The 20210-nt window shown below is 37.1% G+C and overlaps 8 protein-coding genes across 8 annotated transcripts; 4 read left to right on the top strand and 4 right to left on the bottom strand.

Moving 5' to 3' along the window:
* Window positions 1-25: 25 nt before the first annotated feature.
* RHIMIDRAFT_281832 (glutamyl-tRNA amidotransferase subunit A) lies at window positions 26-2225 on the bottom strand. The gene is made up of 9 exons (XM_023613029.1): window positions 1939-2225; window positions 1736-1889; window positions 1590-1688; window positions 1448-1544; window positions 1256-1384; window positions 1018-1193; window positions 640-969; window positions 456-579; window positions 26-405 (listed from the first exon to the last, which is right to left on the bottom strand). Exons 1-9 carry the CDS (start codon window positions 1999-2001, stop codon window positions 69-71), a joined length of 1509 nt encoding a protein of 502 aa, XP_023466980.1. The 5' UTR covers window positions 2002-2225; the 3' UTR covers window positions 26-68.
* A 1301-nt stretch (window positions 2226-3526) lies between these two features.
* Window positions 3527-5870, top strand: RHIMIDRAFT_251326 (family 3 glycosyltransferase; the record flags this gene model as incomplete). Its single annotated transcript, XM_023610827.1, has 5 exons — window positions 3527-3593; window positions 3652-4037; window positions 4093-4435; window positions 4503-4721; window positions 4774-5870. The coding sequence occupies 5 exons, from the start codon at window positions 3527-3529 to the stop codon at window positions 5868-5870; spliced, it is 2112 nt and encodes a 703-aa protein (XP_023466979.1).
* An 85-nt stretch (window positions 5871-5955) lies between these two features.
* Window positions 5956-7194, bottom strand: RHIMIDRAFT_201794 (cobW-domain-containing protein; the record flags this gene model as incomplete). Its single annotated transcript, XM_023606571.1, has 5 exons — window positions 5956-6653; window positions 6712-6765; window positions 6823-6933; window positions 6980-7069; window positions 7137-7194. The coding sequence occupies 5 exons, from the start codon at window positions 7192-7194 to the stop codon at window positions 5956-5958; spliced, it is 1011 nt and encodes a 336-aa protein (XP_023466978.1).
* A 466-nt stretch (window positions 7195-7660) lies between these two features.
* RHIMIDRAFT_281824 (uncharacterized protein) lies at window positions 7661-9141 on the bottom strand. Its single transcript, XM_023613028.1, has 2 exons — window positions 8857-9141; window positions 7661-8802 (listed from the first exon to the last, which is right to left on the bottom strand). Exons 1-2 carry the CDS (start codon window positions 9082-9084, stop codon window positions 7819-7821), a joined length of 1212 nt encoding a protein of 403 aa, XP_023466977.1. The 5' UTR covers window positions 9085-9141; the 3' UTR covers window positions 7661-7818.
* A 2923-nt stretch (window positions 9142-12064) lies between these two features.
* On the top strand, window positions 12065-13135 carry RHIMIDRAFT_281822 (uncharacterized protein). The gene is made up of 4 exons (XM_023613027.1): window positions 12065-12123; window positions 12176-12270; window positions 12322-12395; window positions 12451-13135. Exons 1-4 carry the CDS (start codon window positions 12082-12084, stop codon window positions 13068-13070), a joined length of 831 nt encoding a protein of 276 aa, XP_023466976.1. The 5' UTR covers window positions 12065-12081; the 3' UTR covers window positions 13071-13135.
* A 283-nt stretch (window positions 13136-13418) lies between these two features.
* Window positions 13419-15641, top strand: RHIMIDRAFT_131051 (uncharacterized protein). Its single transcript, XM_023605542.1, has 4 exons — window positions 13419-13811; window positions 13864-13941; window positions 14008-14898; window positions 14947-15641. The coding sequence occupies exons 2-4, from the start codon at window positions 13906-13908 to the stop codon at window positions 15301-15303; spliced, it is 1284 nt and encodes a 427-aa protein (XP_023466975.1). The 5' UTR covers window positions 13419-13811; window positions 13864-13905; the 3' UTR covers window positions 15304-15641.
* Window positions 15300-16498, bottom strand: RHIMIDRAFT_201988 (nucleotide-diphospho-sugar transferase; the record flags this gene model as incomplete). The annotated part of the gene is made up of 3 exons (XM_023606583.1): window positions 15300-15581; window positions 15631-15931; window positions 15984-16498. 3 exons carry the CDS (start codon window positions 16496-16498, stop codon window positions 15300-15302), a joined length of 1098 nt encoding a protein of 365 aa, XP_023466974.1.
* A 607-nt stretch (window positions 16499-17105) lies between these two features.
* Window positions 17106-20053, top strand: RHIMIDRAFT_237278 (H(+)-ATPase; the record flags this gene model as incomplete). Its single annotated transcript, XM_023608733.1, has 6 exons — window positions 17106-17316; window positions 17370-18054; window positions 18106-18962; window positions 19017-19111; window positions 19164-19626; window positions 19683-20053. 6 exons carry the CDS (start codon window positions 17106-17108, stop codon window positions 20051-20053), a joined length of 2682 nt encoding a protein of 893 aa, XP_023466973.1.
* Between the last annotated feature and the right edge of the window lie 157 nt (window positions 20054-20210).

The raw sequence follows: 20210 nt of genomic DNA, 5'->3' as shown, positions 1-20210 counted from the left end.
AAAGAAAATAAAAAAGGTAAAAGAACACAGTTAAATAGGAATCCCGCTTTTAAGAAAAAAAAAATGAATTATTGTATCTTTTGAGCCATTGACAATAAGAATTGATCGTAACCATATTGGCTCATGAGCTGTAGACCTATTGGATGATCATCCTTGATGAATGGCACTGTAATTGCAGGTACACCAGCTAAATTAGCAGGTAAAGTCATCACATCATTGATATATTCATTCATCCCTTGTTCTTTCAGTGTAGGTGCATCACCTGTTGCACTTGGTATGAGTATCAAATGAGCTTGACCACATTCATGTGTCATCAATGGATTAGGCTGACAAAAGACATGATTAAAGTCTTGTTGGATGAGTCTCCTTGCCTTTTGTGCTGGTAAAAATAAAGTTTCATAAGTCCTACATTAACCTATTAATATATGAATAATGGATCTTAATTAACTTGTTACCCAGCCGTAAGGACATGAGTCCCAAGCAATATGCGCCTTTGAACCTCAGCACCAAATCCTTGTGTGCGTGTACTCGCAAATAATAATTGATCCTCATCTTGTCCTTCTGTTGCACTCCGATGACCTATTAGAATATATTATTATAAAGAGAGGTTCCAGAATTTCCTTAATCTAATCGATTTACCATACTTCACACCATCGTATCTTGCTAAATTAGAGCTTGCTTCTGCTAATGCAATGATATAATAAGCAGGTAAAGCCAAAGGTGTATGTGGCATGGATACTGTTATAATCTTGGCTCCAAGTTGTTTAAATCGATCAATGCCTTCTCTCCACGCACTGATCGCTTTGGGTGATAATGAGTCCACATAAAACTCTTGTGGAATGCCCACGACAAGACCACTCAGATCTTTTTCCCACTTTGATGCCAATTCCTTATCTTTTTCATCTATTTCATCTCTTAATTCCAAAGGCATCGATGTAGGATCCAATGCATCATATTTAGAAATAGCATCTAAGAATAAACAAGATGAGTACAATATTGTAAAGGACGTAAGCTTACTATAAACATCGGCACAGTCCTCGACTGTTCTTGATAATATTCCAATCGTATCCAGTGAATTAGCATAGGCTACTAGTCCATAGCGTGAACATCGACCATAGGATGGTTTAAAACCAACAATACCACAATATGAAGCTGGCATTCTCACTGATCCACCCGTGTCTGAACCTAAAGAACTGTTCTCCTCAACAATCGTCAATTTTTTTCTTGAAAAAAAAAAAAAAAAAGATGAACCTACACTCTACACATATTCATTGCTACACTTGCTGCACTTCCTCCAGAACTTCCACCTGCTAATCGTTTATTCTCTTGGTTTAAGCTGTGTGGGTTAATAACTGGTCCAAATGCACTGTGTCTATTTGCTGAACTTTTTTTTTCTCCTTATATTACTACTTGTTCCTATTTATTTTTCATTCTTTTCTTTATTTACCCCATCCCAAACTCATCCATATTAGTCTTTCCTACAATTAATGCACCTGCTTTATCAAGTAATTGAACTACTGTTGCATCATAAGGGGATGTAAAATCTATTTTATAGTTAGATAACTGCAAGCACACTGCATAAAAAGTACCCTTTAACATGTTGGAAGCACAGGTGGTTGGAAGAGTGCTTGTACATAGATTGTCCTTTATTGCAATAGGTACACCATCCAGAGGTCCAATAGATTGTCCTATAAAGAGTTAGCAAGAAGCAGAAGAAGAAAAATAAAGTTCAAACCTTGTTCGCGTCTATGGTCTGATTCTTTTGCCTTTTCCTCTAGTAATTTTCTATCATTTATTGAGATAAAGGCGTTGATTTCTGAATTATAGACGTCAATCGTATGCAGACATTGTTGAATCGCTAGACTAGAAGAATGCCGGCACTTTGAGTGCTTAAATAAATAAGCAAATAATCGCAATATTAATAATATGCCTTTTTACAATTTGTAATGAATGTGTTGTAGTAGCAATTAGCCTTAATTTCAACCTAGGAATCATAAACATAAAATTTGACAGGCCCAGGTGTGTGTGTGTGCAATCTGAATTGTCACAGTCGGAGTAAATAAGCCTTTCTTCATTCCGAAATACTTGATCTAAGTGTAATAGTCATAAATAAGCCAATTAGAAGGAAATAAAGAAACCTTTAGGCTTTGAATACATCATTTAGTATGCATAAATGTGAATTGTGATCAACCGAGGCATGCCTTTAATTTTCAATACAAAGCTGGACCACAGACAAAGAATAAAAAGAAAAGAAAAGAACGATAACTATCAGTAATCTGGTCAGATAAGAGCCGAGGATTGCAGGATTCAAGGTAAACAACACGAAGAAAGGAATGGTATGTACCTATAATAAAGCCTAATGAAGGGATATATAGTTGTCTTTTTGACAAGGGTATGTTTGATCTGTGCGTGATCGTTTATGGATTATGTGAGGACTGCTTGTTTACACGGTTTCTTCTGAAATATAATAAAGAACGAGAAGAAAGATTTGATCTTTCAAAAAGATGGTGCCACATGTCACAAGCAGAGATAATTCATACAAGTATTTGATCCTTCTGATCTGAGCACAATTGAGCTGCTTGAAAAAGAGGTTGAAAAACACACAGATTACTAACGAATTTTTTTGTTTTTTTGTTGTTTTTTTTACAAATTTGAGCAATAAGAAAGCTCAAGCTCTTATTCTATACTTACTTCTCGAAACTGCCACCAATCTTTTTTTTTCCTTGTCGTTAGATGAAATCGAGTAAACAAGTTTTGATATCCTTTATGATTTGGGACACAGATAAATGATTTCAAGTTCACAGGATTTGCAGCAAAAAGAAAACCGAAGTCGGAATACTAAACAAGGCACAGCTATAAAAAAGATCACTACAAGCATAACCAAATCACTGGAATCAAATGAACTAAACAACGCATAGTGATTCAATCTAGTGCTCCAAAAAGTGAACCCATGTTCATGACAAATGCATACTAGAGTTTATCAGACGTATAATTAGTATCCAAAGTCATTTTCAAATAAGAGAATTTTGCCTGTGACTTTACTAAGTGAAGATAGAATAGGTGTAATCATAATACATAAAGTCAAGCTACTCAACTCACAGTTATCACGAATCTATCGCTTATGTGATACTCTGGGAAATTGTGTGTTTGAAGTATGAGGCTTGGTTGTTTTGATTGATCCTTATGCATAAATACTATGGATATTTAAGTATATATCAAGAGTAGCTTTTTGCTTTGAATCAAACATTGCAAATGTTTACTGTTATGCTTAAACGATCCATATCATGCATCTTTTCAGATCTTTGGATTCTTCCTGGCCAATCAGAAATTATTGTATTCGAGATGGATTACTATAAAAGGCGATCTTTTAAAGCGGTATTTTGAGCAAAACAGATATTATGATACTACGAAGACATGAGCATAAACACAAGTCATTAATTCCGCCATGACGTTTTAAGCATAAATTTATTTCATTTTCCCTTTTCTTTCTTTTGCTTCTTCTTCTCTAAGCTTAATATATATTACAATGGCACCTACCAAAGACGTGTATAACCCACTCTTGTTTGAAATTGCTTGGGAAGTGGCAAATAAAGGTATGTACAAATATCAAGAGACACTAGAAGGGGTATAAACACGTCATGTATCTTATAGTCGGTGGTATCTACACTGTGATAAAGACAAAGGTACCAGTAACCGTACGTGAATTTGGTGAAAGATACTGTTTGATCGGACCACTTTCCTACAAGACGGCACCTATGGAGGTAGAAGCTCTCGAACCTCCTACAGAAATAATCAAAGAAGCTTTGGACGCATTATCTTCTCAAGGAGTAAAGTACTTGTTTGGCCGATGGTTAGTCGAAGGAGCACCTTATGTCTTACTGTTTGATACTGGAAGTGTCAATCATAAACTGGATGAATGGAAAGGCGATATCTGGCGTGTTGCAGGAATTCCTTCTCCTCCAAATGATCAAGAAACCAACGAAGCGATCTTGTTTGGTTATGTTGTCGCTTGGTTTTTGGAAGAAATCACAAAGCGAGTAAGAATGTGAATATGGAAAAATGGTATGTTTTCTCTAACTGTTTTTGGCGTAGTACAACCAGCAACCTTCTTCCCCAAAATCACTAAACCCTGCTATCATTGCTCATTTCCATGAATGGCTAGCTGGTGTAGCAATACCGCTGATCAAAAAACGTAAAATAGACGTAACAACTGTATTTACTACACACGCTACCTTGCTCGGTCGTTACTTGTGTGCTGGTTCTGTGGATTTCTATAATAACCTTCGCAATTTTGATGTTGATCAAGAAGCCGGAAAACGAGGCATCTATCACCGCTACTGTATCGAAAGAGGCGCTGCTCATTGTTCTGATGTCTTCACCACAGTCTCGCATATTACTGCCTATGAAAGTGAGCATCTTTTGAAACGAAAGCCAGGTAAGCCAAAAAAAAAAAAAAAATACTATAGACAAATGAGCCTTTTTTTTTTGACAATTACTCTTAGATGGTGTATTGCCTAACGGTCTGAACGTAGTCAAGTTCCAAGCTGTTCATGAGTTTCAGAACAAACATGCTCTTAATAAGGAAAAGATCAATGATTTCGTTCGTGGTCACTTTTATGGACACTATGATTTTGATTTGGACAATACGGTTTACTTTTTCACAGCTGGCCGGTATGAATATCGTAATAAGGGTGTAGATATGTTTGTAGAGGCTCTTGGTCGTAAGTAATGAGATAGATCTGTATGTACCAATGTGTTTATGTTATTGTATAGGATTAAATGACCGCTTGAGGGCAGCTAATTCAAAGACAACTGTTGTTGCCTTCATTGTCATGCCTGCTGCCACTCGATCATTCAATGTTGAAGCATTGAAAGGTCAGGCAGTAACAAAGCAATTGAGAGAAACCGTCAACGAAATCCAGCAACGTATTGGCAAGCGAATCTATGAAAGTGCACTGAGAGGAGGCGAAAACGTGGACCCCACTCATTTCCTTTCAAACGAGGACAAGATTCTCTTGAAGCGTCGAGTGTTTGCATTAAAAAACCAAACATTACCTCCTATTGTTACTCATAACATGGTAGACGATGGTACTGACCCAATCATCAACCAACTGAGACGGCTACAGTTGTATAACAAGTCTGACGACCGCGTTAAGGTGATCTTCCATCCTGAATTTCTGAATGCCAACAACCCCTTACTAAGTCTTGACTATGAAGACTTTGTTCGTGGTTGTCACTTGGGTGTCTTTCCTTCGTATTATGAACCTTGGGGATACACGCCTGCCGAATGTACTGTTATGGGTGTTCCTTCTATTACAACAAACCTCTCTGGATTCGGATGTTTCATGGATGAAAATATCGAAAACTGTGAAGACTACGGTATCTATATTGTGGATCGACGTCTCAAATCTGTGGAAGAGTCTATACAGCAACTCTCTGAGCAAATGTTTAGGTTTTGTCAAAAGACGCGTCGCCAACGTATCAATCAGCGTAACCGTACAGAACGTCTATCTGATCTGCTCGATTGGAAGCGTATGGGCTTGGAGTATATCAAGGCACGTCAATTGGCTTTGCGAAGAGTCTATCCTGACTCATTTGTGGATGATGAGGAAGAGGAAATGACAACTACACCTGTTAAGATTCCAAAGCCGCTGTCAGCACCTGCTAGTCCACGTATGCGCAATGCCGTTGGGTACTTTGACAATCAGGATGAAGAGGAAGAAGATGAAAGCTTGATACCTTTGCCTCGTAAACAATTTCCTGCATTAAGAAAGGACGGACAAAGCACCTCCCGTGAAGAAGAACTACTAAGAGAAGGTGATATTAAAACATTGAACAAACTCACACTTGAAGACAAGAAAAAGCATTAATGTTCAAAAAAAAGTTGGCTGCTTTCTGTAATAAATTCTTGTACATGACTTTATTTCTAGCATAAATCTCCCTCTTCAGCTGTGTCTAATGACGATGGGCCAGAGTCAGTTTGACTTCGCCTTCTTGACCATTTAATAACCCCTTGACTCTTTCTGTATACATTCTTAAATCTTGTCCCATGACAGTGACCTTTACTTGCACGTCCTTTGTATTTTCTAATGTTTCTTCATTCTCCACAGGTGTCATGGTGTATCGCCCGAATGCATGGTTGATAATGACTAACTGACCGTCATTCAATCGAATAAATCCTTTGATACGATAGATATCATCCTTGGGCATTGATTTCAAAAAGGTCTCTAATTCTTCTTTATCAAGTCTTCTGTCGGTTACATTTTGAGTGACCTGTATCAAATCCACTTCATTTTTCTGGTGATGTGGATCAAATACCATTGATTCCAATGTGTGAGCATGACTGTACCCTATTTTGAACAGCTGTGTGTCTAGTCCAAAGACAAGGTCAGGTGAAATACCATCTTTCTCGCATTTTACTTTGGGAGTATCGGTATTAAGAACATTGACAGCATCCAACACTGAGTCCAGCCTACGTTCATCTACAAGTTCATACTTATTAAGTAAGATGACATCGGTATATTGAGCTTGTAGCTTGGCTGTATAGCTGGTGTCTTCATAGCCATTGAAATTTTCACAGTCGATTACTGTAATGATTGAATCAAGCGTGAACCCCTCTGATTCCATTTCTCTAATTTGCCATGCGATAGGTGCTATCCTTTTTTAAATCAGTTTCCAAGGTAGGGAATTTAAGGGTGCTTTTTGATTTACCAGGAAACGCGGAACCACTTGTCTCAACAACAATTCTGTCAGGATTATATTTTTCTGTGTATTTAACAAGATGTGAGCTTGATATATATGTCTTAAAGATATAATATTTACCTTTGAGTTCTTGTAAAGCCAACTTCATCTGACCTACGAGTACACAGCATAAGCAACCGTTCACCATTTCTTGTACCCCAATGTTTGACTCTTTAGCCAACTGACTGTCAACTATAAATACGTTTAGTATGTAATGTGTATTATGATCATTTCACACCTTCAATATCTCCGAATTCATTCTTTAATAAGCAAATCTTATAGTCCTTCGGCACCTTGCGCAACAAGTTCAATATCTGTGTCGTTTTACCTGTAAAAAAAAAGTATGACATATTTTAGTCTTCTCAAAGGATAATAAAAGTTAATGATGATTCTACCACTTCCTAAGAACCCTGTGAATACTGTGATAGGAATCGGTTTTACTATGGTAGACATGGCTATATCAATAAGAAAAGGAGAGAAGAAAAAGGAAAAAGCAACCGATGTAGTTCTTTTTGCTAGAGGCACTGAACCCCTGTCGCCGATTGAAATCATTATCATAGATCCAATTGTGATAACACCTACCATGTAGAAGGTTTAGATAGTCCTTTAATAAGAATCCATTACACTTGGTTGAATGCGAGAAAGTAAGTATAATTAAACCTTAAAGTCATGATTTCCTTCATAGTCACTGAAGATAAATAATACCGCATTTATCCATGTCTTTTACCAAATGGCACCACTTCCCCCAAATAACCTTTAACTCATACCATCTAACAATATCATATGATTACATTAAAATAACTCACACTTGCATTACTGACACCTTTAATAGATTATAAACAAGCATATAAATGATGCCTAGTTTGAACAACTTGTGTAGAACTATGAAAAAGGCAAGGAATATATATGTAATATAGCCGTGCTATATCCGTTTATTTAATACAGACTTTATAGATGTATTAATCACTATTTATTTTAATATAAGTGTGATAATGGTAATAGATGATGTAAATGTAAATGAAAAAGTGAGATAATGCAAAAGAACAAAATGGGATGGTATATGCTTAAAGGTTATCCTTAGACAGAGTTATTTAAAGCAAGCCGTGTAGATTGTTCTTCTTTGCAGTTACGACGAGCAGCCATAACAACATCACGCACAATTTCTAAAAAGGAGTCAACACCTTGACGATCAATTTGATGATGCAAGACCAGACGAGCCTTCTTTCCCATTCCGCCCATCTTGATGTTACGTTCAGCCAGGGCAGGAATTAAATCTCGTTGGATTTCAATGTTTGCGCGACTAGTGTCAATGAAAACCATATTGGTATGCACAGGGACCTGGAGATCAATTCCCATAGCAACGAGTTGGTCTGCCATGTACTTGGCTAGCTGATGGGTTTCTTTCATGGTTGGTACGATGTGTTCAATCCCATGTTTAGCAGCTACGGCCATGAAACCAGCTTGTCTCCATCCACCACCAAAAAGTTTACGATAATGACGGACTCGGTCGATGAACTTGGCGTTACCAACAACGATGGAACCAATAGGAGCGCCTACACCTTTAGAAAGGCAAAGCGACATGGAATCAAAGAGTTTACCGTATTCTTTTAGTGATATACCAGTCTCTTGAGAGGCATTCCAGAGACGAGCACCATCAAGATGCATAGCGAGACCCTTGGAACGAGCCATTTTGGATATCTTGGCAAGTTCTTCAATAGGAAAAATCATACCATTTAAAGTGTTTTCAAGAGAGACAACACGTGTAGGTGCAGAATAGATGTCTTCACCCAAGAGGTTTGCTTCGATTTCTTCACTTGTTACATGAACACCGTTTGAAGCAATCACAGGAGAAACAGAGGCACGAGAATGGACAGCAATACCACCTGCTTCCCAGAGAAAGACGTGAGCACGAGAATCACAGACGACTGAGTGAGGAGGAGTGACCAAATGGGTACGAAGGGCCAACTGGTTTGTCATAGTACCACTAGCGCAAAAGAGAGCAGCTTCGTGGCCAGTTAATTCAGCCACGTAATCTTGGAGGTCATTAACAGACTTGTCTTCCTATAGTCAAGTAAGTACGTATTGTTTAATAGAATGTATAATAGTAGCACGTACCTGAAAGACATCATCAGAACGAGAGGCATGCTTCATGAGGTCAAACATTTCATCTGTAGGGGCAGTGACAGTATCACTTCGGAAGTCATAGAGCTTTAGATTTTTATTGACCTTTTTTGATACATCATGAACCAAGGAAGCAGTATAGTAAGCATGAGGAGCAACTGTGGTTGAAAATAAGCGACGAGAAGCCAAAGGGGTAACAATGAACTTGGATAAAGGAGACATTCTACTACACGAATTACTAAAAGAGGTTCCACTCTGTAAAAAAAAAGTGTTTATATGGTTCCACTCTGTAAGAAAAAAATTTTATTTAGTAATTTTTTTTTTCTCTTCTTTTTATATTAAAAATTTTTTTTCTGTCTCCGGCAGTAACCAGATCATGGTTGGTACTGACATTCAAACGTGGTAAAAGCCACTGTATGAGTCAGAAGAAATCAGGCCAAATCAGTCCAAAGGATGGGGTATTATGTAATAATCGATAAAGTTCATTCTTTAGAACGATGTTTAAAGGGAAAGAATAAAAAAGAATGATGCCTAAAAGATGGATACATTTTTTTTCTTTTGTCATAATGATAATGATGTTTTAGTATGCCCCACGATCTTCTAGTTACTTATTCTGTTAATGGTTTATTCAAATGTTCTTCACATAATCTACTTTAAATATGCTTATGCTTTACTTTGCTTTTTGTACAGCCAAGGTTTATGAGCTGGTCTGAGCTCACTATTGCCCTTTGTGCCACGAAAAATCGTGTTTGGCTTATTAATTATGAAGGCCAACACGATTCACATCCGATACAACAAAATCACGCGGATAACGTATTAAATAATAGTTAATAATGCTTTTAATGTTGTCTTGAACAGAGGTTAGTAATCAAAGCAGCTATTACATTATTCATTGCAAAAGAACAGGAAAAGAAAACTGGAAGCCATACGATATCAATAGGCCGCCTACGACACAAACACGATGTTCAAATATGCAATGCACTAGCTGGGATACATGAAAAATAGTGTCAAGTAACAGATATCCGTACAAAAGAGTTGTTTGACGGACACTTGCAAATATACAATAAAAATATAAAAATTTATCAGTGATGAGAAAAATAAAGTTGGTTTGGATGGCAACTCTTTGTCTACTTTGACTCGAGCTGCAGACATGTTTATCGAATAATGGGGGATAAATCATTTGTGTTTTCCTGAAAGCAATGTTCACCCTTTTTTTTTCAATTATTGATATATATTAAGTTAAGTTATGATATTATGAATTCAATTAAATACAGAAAATATTCAAAAGTTGTTCAGTAAAGTAGTTTGAATACACTTTTCATGCAGTAATGCCCATCGACACAGCTGAACAAAAAATGGATTTGACGGCATTTTAAAAAGTGTGATGGCAACGGTTGTCCACATGTTCTCTAATAGCCTTTTTGGAATAGTTTACGAAGCGATTGTATCAGACATTTATCGGGCTCAAATACTCAAAATGCCATTAATGACTACGCAAGAAAACATGACAGCCCGTCTCTCAAAAAAGCTCGATCTCAATCTGTAGACAGGAATAGCAAGGCTAAAATCAAGTTTGACGTTCTCATAAATGCTTGAACAAATGGATAACAGATGTAGTCTATTTATTTAGAAGGTACTACTTTCCATTTTACTCAATTGCGCTAGTTGCTCTACCAAAGCAAAAAGAACAAGAAAGAAAGCAAGGAAGGGCTGAATGTTAGAAAAATGAAACATGATGAAATCAACGCATCATGTAATTGAATAATTTTCTACACGCCACAACCAAATACAACTGATAAGTTCCTTGAAATCCCTTTTGCATAAATGTACGTGTAGTTTTCATATACGAAGTAGCGTCTCACGTCATTTCAGTGGTTGAGCTACCTTTGGATACGTTCGCGAATGATGGGGAAATCAAATGGGGTAGGTACTCTTTGATTGTGATGCCAGGACATAGCAGGTGATTAAGACCTGGGACATACTAATTATAGGCAAGGTAGACAATTACATTTCTGCCATGGTGGCGAATATCCGAAATTCTGTACTACGATAGTCCTGAACTGTGAAGACGACGTTGTAGTTGTCCAATGGAAGGACAGGCCTTCATACAGACATAAACGAACCAAAATCTCGGACTATAGGCTGTAACTGCAGGAGTTGTACAGTTAAAAGTTTTTTTTTTTTCTGGACGCGTTTCTCAAGTATTAAATATTGGACGTTTTGGAATACATTAGATTTTTCCAAGAAATTGGGATTTGATTGATAGTAATTAGAGACAGCTTGTTGGTAACAGTTGTGGGTGAAGGTACTGTCCACAGAGCCTAGTTGTTAACGGAGATTCTGTATTTATTTAGCTTGCAATCACTGCAGCTTCAACTCCAACAAAAGCTATTGTAAGTTCTGATTTTGTGGGACATAGCTCTCGTCTAATGACCCAGAATGTTCCATATATGATGGTTTTAACCATTTTTTTTGTTGTGCATTTGGTCATGCCGTCTATCTGATGATAACTACGGAACATAATGTATTTGTAGCAGCCGAAGCGATGCTGTTCAAGTGAATGTCTTTAAGAGCTAACGAGGTTAATGAAGGCCATATTATACGTGGGGGGATGAGATACTAGCGATTATTTGTACTCTATTAAAGAAACATAACAGAGTTCCTACACTTTTGTACACCTAAACTAGTCGGAATGGTGTAACGAAATACTTTCCAAATAAGGTATAAGCGTATAGAAAGTGACAGGTTTTCTATCATGCGCAACGTTTTCTAGACAAACAGTTCCTTTTTTTGGTAACTTGCGATTTCAGAACTGATGAGGTGCAACTTTGATTTCAAAGAGACATGTACTGAAGGTTATTATCGCCTCCCTCTTCTGCTTTAACCTGCTTATATCTTGTATTTATATAAACTCACTATAAAAGATTAGAATTATTTTATTATTATTGTATTTTAGGTTGTACAAATTCAATAAATAAAGAAAGAATGATTACAACCAAGATCACTTAGCTCAAAGTACAATAATACCCTTAAATATTGGTTCAAACAGTTTAAAGGGGGGCAAGAACTGCTGCCTATGTTTTATATATAAAAGGAAAATTTTCTCGAATTTTAATTTGATTGGATTTATACATGTAAAGAAAAAAAAAGATTTTTTAGTTTTTTTTTTTTTTTTTTTTTTTTTTTTTTTTTTTTTTTCTTTCTCTTGTTTTCTGAAGAATGGATTGTATGCCAAAAGATCAAGCTATTCAATGGATTCATGTAAGTGTCCACAGTATCAGTAAATTATATAAGCATAACATTGATCTTGTAGTCATTGTTTGGATCTTGCGTCTACGGATACGCTGAACTCTCTAGTCAACTATTTGGTTATACATCCTTATTTTGCTGGCTGTGTGCTCAATTACCGTAAGTACAGTTATTTGATTAGATGAGCATTATTATACTTATTTGTCTTAGTCAAATGGTTGAAAACTATCAATTGCAGTCCGCTGATGGACTTAGTTTATATTTACTGTACTTTTGGTTAGCAGGTATATATAAATACATACATGTATGAAAAATAGACTCATCTATTTCTTTCTGTAGGCGATGTAGCAAATACTGTCAGCTGCATTTTAAACCGTCAGTTACCCTTTCAGATTTATTTGGCGTTTTACTTTTGTATGACAGATCTTGTGCTACTCTTTCAATACTTTTATTATCGTAAAAGTTCTTTCATTGAGTCAAAAGCTCAAGAATTATTTGCTACTGAGTCTCGAGAAATAGTTGAAACGACCCCTATTTTATCAACTTCACCCACTTACGGATCCGTAAAGAACTCTAAAAGGCAACTGTTAGCCTTATTCTTGGTGTTTGGCTTTAAGAGTCAATCTAGCTTGGTTGTCGATTCAGTTGTCTTGGGTCGTTTGTTAGCATGGGCGTGCACTACATTCTATTTATCTTCTCGTATACCACAAATCATAAAAAACCATAAGCGTCATTCCGTGGAAGGCTTGTCACTCGCACTGTTCAGCTTCGCCGTTGTTGGCAATATCACCTATGCTCTTAGCATTATCCTTCATCCAGGTCACACAAGAGAAACATTCATCAATGCCCTTCCTTTCATCATTAGTGCAGCTGGCACCTTGCTCTTCGATATGATTATCTACATTCAATTCTTATGGTACAATAGTCAAAAGGATAAAGTTAACTCATTGATACCATAATATCTTGCTTCTTTTTATAATAATGTATAGATTGTAAATAGTTTCTTTAAATAAACTACATACAGATATTAAAAATAATTCAAAACATATTGTTCATACTCGTTTCTTACAATTTCAAATACAAATAACTATATCTTTTTTTCTAAAGCAAGTCCTTTCAGTTTCACCAATTAACAACTTTTTTACTCTGAGTCTGTTTTGATCGACTGTAACCATGGGGACGGATCCCGTATTAGGTACTTTCCATTTTTATATTGCTTGTCATGTAAAGTGACATCTTGATTACAAGTCACTTTAATAATTTCATCAGCCCCAGGGGATCTTCATAACTGACACCTTTTCCCTCTGCTAGATTATAGACGGCAAGAGAGAGAGAAAAAATGATGTGTTCCAAAAATAAATCGTGTAACCCTACACTGAGTTTAAAGACCCCTTTCTCCTTTTTCTCAATATACACTTTTTCTCTCTCTTGTTTTGTTGAAATGAAGCCACAATTGAATAGTCGACTTGTTCGACTAATATCTCTAGTATTTCTTATAGCATGTCTGTTGTTTCTCTTCAAGTATATCATACACTTGGAAGAAAGAAATAGCTTATTAAAAGAGCAAGAAGAAGAGCAAAATCGATTACTGCTAAAACAAGAGAAAGAAAGAGAACAAGAAAGAAGAAAGCAGCTAGAGATAGAAAGGGAAAAGAAGAGAATGCAAAAGATTCTAGAAAATAGAGCCATTGTTGAGCCAGGTAATGATAGCACATATAGTTTGATAACATTTATTTATCGCATAATATATAGAAATTACTGTAGAAAATACCATCGACCTTATCGACAAATACTATGTTGCCGTTCCTACACCGATTGAATCATGGAAAGGTAAATAAGGAGTGCTATTTTTTAATGAGTGAATAACATTATGAAAACATAGACGACGACTTACAGTTACTCAAGTCACCCATTGGACAGCGATTCGCAGCTGACCTTTTCACTACCACTGATTCACAAGATAAACCAGACTTTAAGCTTTTGACAAGCAAACAAAGAATATTCAAATCACTCTTTCAATACTTTGACCCCATCATTGCCGAAGGCTTAGTCGACGTGACCAAGGAACCTGCCTATAAGGAAACCTGGGCTATCTACAGCAAATTAGAAAATTCACTTTATCCTTGGATCAAACCATTTTGGAAAAATGCATTCAAGATCAACACAACCATCAAGCAGGACAAAGGCATTGTCATGTGCGTAGGCGAAGATCAGTTCAAACACGCAGCTTCAGCTGTCAGAGCCCTTCGACAGGTGCTCAAGTCAGATTTACCAATTGAAATATTTTATATCAACCAGGACGACTTATCAAAGAGCAAACGAGACTACTTTGAAACCTTTGAAAATGTAAAGACAGTCGATATCTCAACGATCATCAATGATGAATACACTCAATTCGGTGGTTGGGCCATCAAACCTTATGCCATGCTCGCAAGCAGTTTCCGTCATGTCATTTTGATGGATGCGGATGTATTTATGTTTCAAAAGCCCGATACTCTATTTGAAGACGAAGGCTACAAACGAACAGGTGCACTCTTTTTTTTGGATCGCACCTTATTTAATAATTACGAAGAGGGTCGTCGATGGTTAAAGTCGTTTTTACCCACTTATAGCACCTACGTTGAGCAATCCCGCTGGTGGAAAAAGACATCTGCTCATGAACAGGAGTCAGGTATTGTTGTGATGGATAAAAAGAAGGTACTGTTTGGCTTGCTGTCAACTTGCAAAATGAATGATAAACAAGAGAGAGATATGGTATCTTATAAACATAGTCATGGTGATAAAGAGGTAACGGATCAAAAACTACCTATTATTATTTTTAACCCTACGTAATAGACATTCTGGACTGGTTTCGAAATGGTTCAAACACCTTATCTATTCCCTAGATCATATGGCGCAGTTCTTGGAGGACTGGGCGATTCTGGTGCAGCAGGAACCGTGTGTGGCAATCAGCTTCATCTGGATACAAACAAGAGACCATGGTGGTGGAATGGAGGACTACTAAGAGATAAAAACCGTTGGGAGAATCGATATTTGATGTTCACTCATTATGCAGAAGGAGAAGACTGGCAATTTGAGACATCATGCATTAAAGAAAAGGATAGGATATACGAATTAAATGAACATGAAAAGGAGATTGGGGAAAAGTTGATCGAATTGGATAAGGAAAGAAAGAAAGCTGATGATATTTAAAAATAAAACCGTAGACAACTATATCCATTAAAATCAAAGTTCTGTTCAGGCCTGCATGTACATTTAAAGTAGTTGGCTGGACAATGTGTAAATGAATTGGCTACTCTGTATCCGACCGTATCGAAGAATTGAATGTCTTTCTTTGTCAAGAATAACACAGCACCCAAGGATTGAATGATTGGATCACCCCACCTTTCATAAAATATTCCATTTGAGCTGTCTATATATTCCCAATACTGCTGATACTTTTCACTTTTGAAAAAGTCAAGATTGGATATCTATACATACTTTTATCAGCGCATCCATTGTACTTGGAGTATTTCATACCTGGAAATTATTCCACAAATGACATCCGTTAAAGTTTTTGGTGAAAGGATCTTGTATAAATTTCCAAAGTGAATCAGGATCTTGATTAGATGTTATCCATTCATTATGCTGTGATGCGAAATCAAGTACTGTTTCGTATAAAGTAGGTATAGTTTCAGCATACTCGTACAGTGCTATAACGAATGATAACGTCTTGTTGTTTTCATACATGTACTGAAATAGGTCTTGATCAATGGGACAAATGTACTCTGTTCCTGCTTCAAATCTCCAGCCGAAATTCAGCTCCTGCATGATAGGATGTCTATTTAAAGATCTATAAAGGTCTCTTTGTCACATATAGACTATCAGTTTACCTGTAAATCGTTCCTGCCATAAACCTTGATTGAAATCGATAGTCTTCACTGTCACCAAACATGATCTGGCTCATATTAGCTCTTGTCTGCGCTGCTCGGTCCTGATCCGTCTCTGGATGATATCCATAAAAGTCACTGTCAACTTTTTCGAATCTAACAGTGGCTTTTGTTAAAGAGCTTGCCAACTCCATATATTCATGCGATAGGTCTTGATCAGTAAAGATAATATAAGGATATCCTCGCTCTTTATTGAACTGATCTTCTATATTTCGAATGGTGTGTCTTAGTTTTGTTAGTGATGCTGTATCATTCTTGACAAAGGTGAAAAGAGCAGCCTTGAATCGATCATGTGGATATGTTAATGTGGATGGGTTATCATAATACCACTCGTCTGAGTTGTTTGTTAACTGTTGTGGTTGTCTATTCTCTTTTACAAATACATATTGAATAAATAATAGTAATAAAGTGACAATTAGTAGGCTTGCTACTCCTATCACTCTTTTAACAGTAAGCATGGATTTATCCCAGAATTAAAAAAAAAAAAGGGAAAAGAAAAAAGGCAAAGAAATAATGTTTTGTTCCTAGCTATACCCTAGACACGCCCATTTACTTAATTAGACAACTGAAGAGGTAACCTGGGATTAGCAAATAAGCGTTGAGTAATTTTCTTGTATTATTTACACAAGCTGAACTGTACTACACGATAAACATTGTATTTTGTTCTATGAACAAAGAATATTTCGTTGTATTTATATTTATTTCTCTTTAGATGTTGTTACTGAACATACTAAAGAAGAGCGTAGTATTAGGGATTTCAAGTACATTTTGGAGTGTGTCAAAAGTGTTTGTCCAACAAAAAGCTCTTTTTCTTTCTCTATTAATAAGGAGAAACTCTTTTTTCTTTAACCGGTTTATGTTGAAAGTAAAGCTTGTTATGTTGTATCAATCAGCTAAATGATGATGAATCAATCTCAATTTGAAGTTGAAAAAAAGGCTGTATGCACCTGCAAGTATTTGACTATCTTTTTCTGCTAGGAGCAAATCTTTGTTACAAATGTTATTTTTTTGCGTACCTTGAGGTATTCCCCCCCTTTTTTTTTCTCTTTCTCTTTTTTTATTATTATGTTACCCAATGAGTCTATACCTCTTGAATCAATTACAAACACAGAAAAAGAATGGAAAGACGAGATATCACCTGAAGTCGAAGTATATCTTGATACTAAACCAACTTATGGATTAACAGAGCAACAAGTAGCAGAAAGGTTGACAAAATTTGGTAAAAACGAATTACAAGATAAAAAGAAGAGTAAAATAAAGCATTTTCTATCATTTTGTAAGTTTTTATTGTTTGATTTTATTATAAGCTCATTTATTCTTTTTAACAAGTTACTGGCGCTATTGCTTATCTCATGGAAATATCGATTATTCTAACTGCTGTAACAAAGGACTGGGTGGATTTTGGTATCATCTTATCCATGCTAATTATTAATGCTTTGATTGGCTATATTGAAGAAGCCAAAGCGGACTCTGCTGTAGCTGCTCTTAAAACAAGTCTAGCTCTTCATACCCGTTGTTGGCGCTCAGGACAGTTGATGGAAATCAATGCAGCTGAACTGGTTGTTGGTGATGTCATTGTGTTACGTCTGGGCGATATTGTGCCTGCAGATGTGAGATTGCTGGGGATAGGTGCCACAGGTGAACAGATCGAGGGTGATCTTCAAATTGATCAGAGTGCCCTCACAGGAGAATCACTACCTGTGCGAAAGCGAAAAGGTGATCTTGTTTATTCCTCCAGCATTGTCAAACAGGGGCAGCAATTAGGTATCGTAGTTAGGACTGGCTCCAGTACGTTCATAGGAAGGGCTGCCAACTTGATTTCTGTTACAACAGACGCTGGTCACTTTCAAAAAGTGGTTAACTATATTGGAAACTTTCTGATCGCTATCTCAGTTTTACTGGTAACAATCATCTTTATCTATGACTTGGTAGAGAAAAAGATAAAGACAGGCGTTGTCACTGGTCCTGATGTCTTGGACGCTTTAAAGGAAATGGTTGTGCTTACTATCGCAGCGTATGTGTTATTTTTATATTGCGCTTACATTGTATTAATTAAATCTTGCAGGATTCCTGTAGGCTTGCCTACAGTCATGTCAGTAACAATGGCTGTTGGAGCAAAGCAGCTAGCAAAGAAAAAGGTTATCGTTAAAAGACTGACATCAGTAGAAGAATTTGCATCTGTATCTATACTCTGCAGCGATAAAACAGGCACACTCACACTTAACGAGCTCACATTTGACGAACCTTACTTGGCACCACCATTCACAAAGAGCGATCTTTTGCTTCACGCTTATTTATCATCCGAGCCAGCAACCAGTGACCCCATTGAATTCGCTGTCCGAAATGCAGCAGAGCGAAATCACCCAATCATTTCGACACTCGAAGGAAAGTATGATGTCCCTGGATATCAAGTGAAATCCTTCAAGCCATTTGATCCAGTCGAAAAGATGTCTCGCGCAGTTGTCCTTGATAAGACAACGCAATCGACATTTAAAGTAGCTAAAGGCGCGCCTCAAGTCATTCTGGAACTTGTTAACAACAGTGGTTTACGCCCTATAGTAGATGCTGAAAAGGTTGTTGTAGAGTTCGCCCAACGAGGCTTACGTGCCTTGGGAGTTGCCCGCACAAAACCAAAGTTGATCATGGATGACAGTGGGGATGAATGGGAGTTGATAGGCATCTTTAGTTTGATTGATCCTCCACGCCATGATTCCGCCATGACTATACGTGATTGTTCAGAATATGGCATCTCTGTAAAGATGATCACTGGTGATCAAACAATCATCGCAAAAGAAGTCGCTCAAAGACTAAATATGGGCCAAAATATCCTGGATGCAAATTCCCTTGTGGATAGTGCCAAATCAGATACAGAAATAGCAGAACGGTGTCTTCATGTAGACGGATTTGCTCGTGTTGTGCCAGGTATAGCAACTACATAGCCACTCTTGTATGTAAGCCCTTATTCATTTTTAATAGAACACAAGTACAGAGTCGTTGAGTTACTGCAGGATAAAGGCTATTTTGTGGCGATGACAGGAGATGGTGTCAATGACGCACCGGCTTTAAAGAAGGTATGAGCCGGGAGTTAAGCACAATGGATTACACTAATATGCATGAATGTAGGCAAACGTTGGTATCGCTGTACATGGCAGCACTGACGCGGCTAGAACTGCAGCCGACATTGTGCTATTAACACCTGGGCTTTCTCCTATAGTGGATGGCATCAAGACATCTAGGGCTATCTTTCAACGTCTTCAGTCCTATGCGCTTTACCGCATTTCATCTACCATTCACTTTCTCATTTTCTTTTTTGTCATCACCTTGGCAGAAGACTGGCAGATGCCACCTATCTTCCTTATTCTAATTTCAGTACTTAATGATGCAGCTACAATGATCATGACCATAGATAATGTAACCATCTCGAAGCATCCAAATACATGGCGTCTAAGGCTCCTGGTATTCTTGTCCACCATTCTAGCTGTGTTTCTTTCGTTTTTCTCATTTGCTCACTTTTATATATTTCGAGATGTTATTAAAGTGACCCCAGGCCAATTATCAACCGTGATGTACCTTCATATATCTGCAGGTAAGAAAGAAAAGGAAAAAAAAGGACAAGTAGATAGAGTAACTTCACGTTTATAGCACCCCATTTTATTATATTTTCTACTCGTACCGAATCATTTTGCTGGAGAAGTCTACCTTCATGGCCATTTACAGTGGTTGTCCTAGGAACACAGGTTATTGCGTTGTTCTTGTCTGTTTATGGTGCAGTGGGTGATGCAACTGTAGAGGGTATTGGATGGGCAGCAGGCTTAGCCATTATTGCAGTTGCTTTGATTACATTTATTTTAGTCGACTTGGTCAAGGTACTGACGATTCATCTGTGGAATAAAAGGCATGTCGGAAACAATATACGGGTAGCAGTAGTTCAAAAGAACGAGCTGAAGCCATCCCGTGTTCAACGATTCCAACAGGAACATAGCGGTTCATTGAACTGGAGTGAGTCGTCTTGATGAAAGCAGCTTTTTAATAATGTTGTCTTTTTGATTAAAGATGCTTATTGTGTGTGAAATCTGAAATTGAAAACCTGCTCACCCCAGGAATAGAGAATGGCATAACGATTACATAATGTACAGCACTTAAATACGTTTTTCAATAATAATCCTTTTC

Source organism: Rhizopus microsporus (genome assembly GCF_002708625.1).
Source record: "Rhizopus microsporus ATCC 52813 unplaced genomic scaffold scaffold_7, whole genome shotgun sequence".
In the NCBI taxonomy this organism is placed as follows: domain Eukaryota; kingdom Fungi; phylum Mucoromycota; class Mucoromycetes; order Mucorales; family Rhizopodaceae; genus Rhizopus; species Rhizopus microsporus.
Note: the sequence above shows the minus strand (reverse complement) of the source record. Positions and strands in the feature narration are given on the sequence as shown.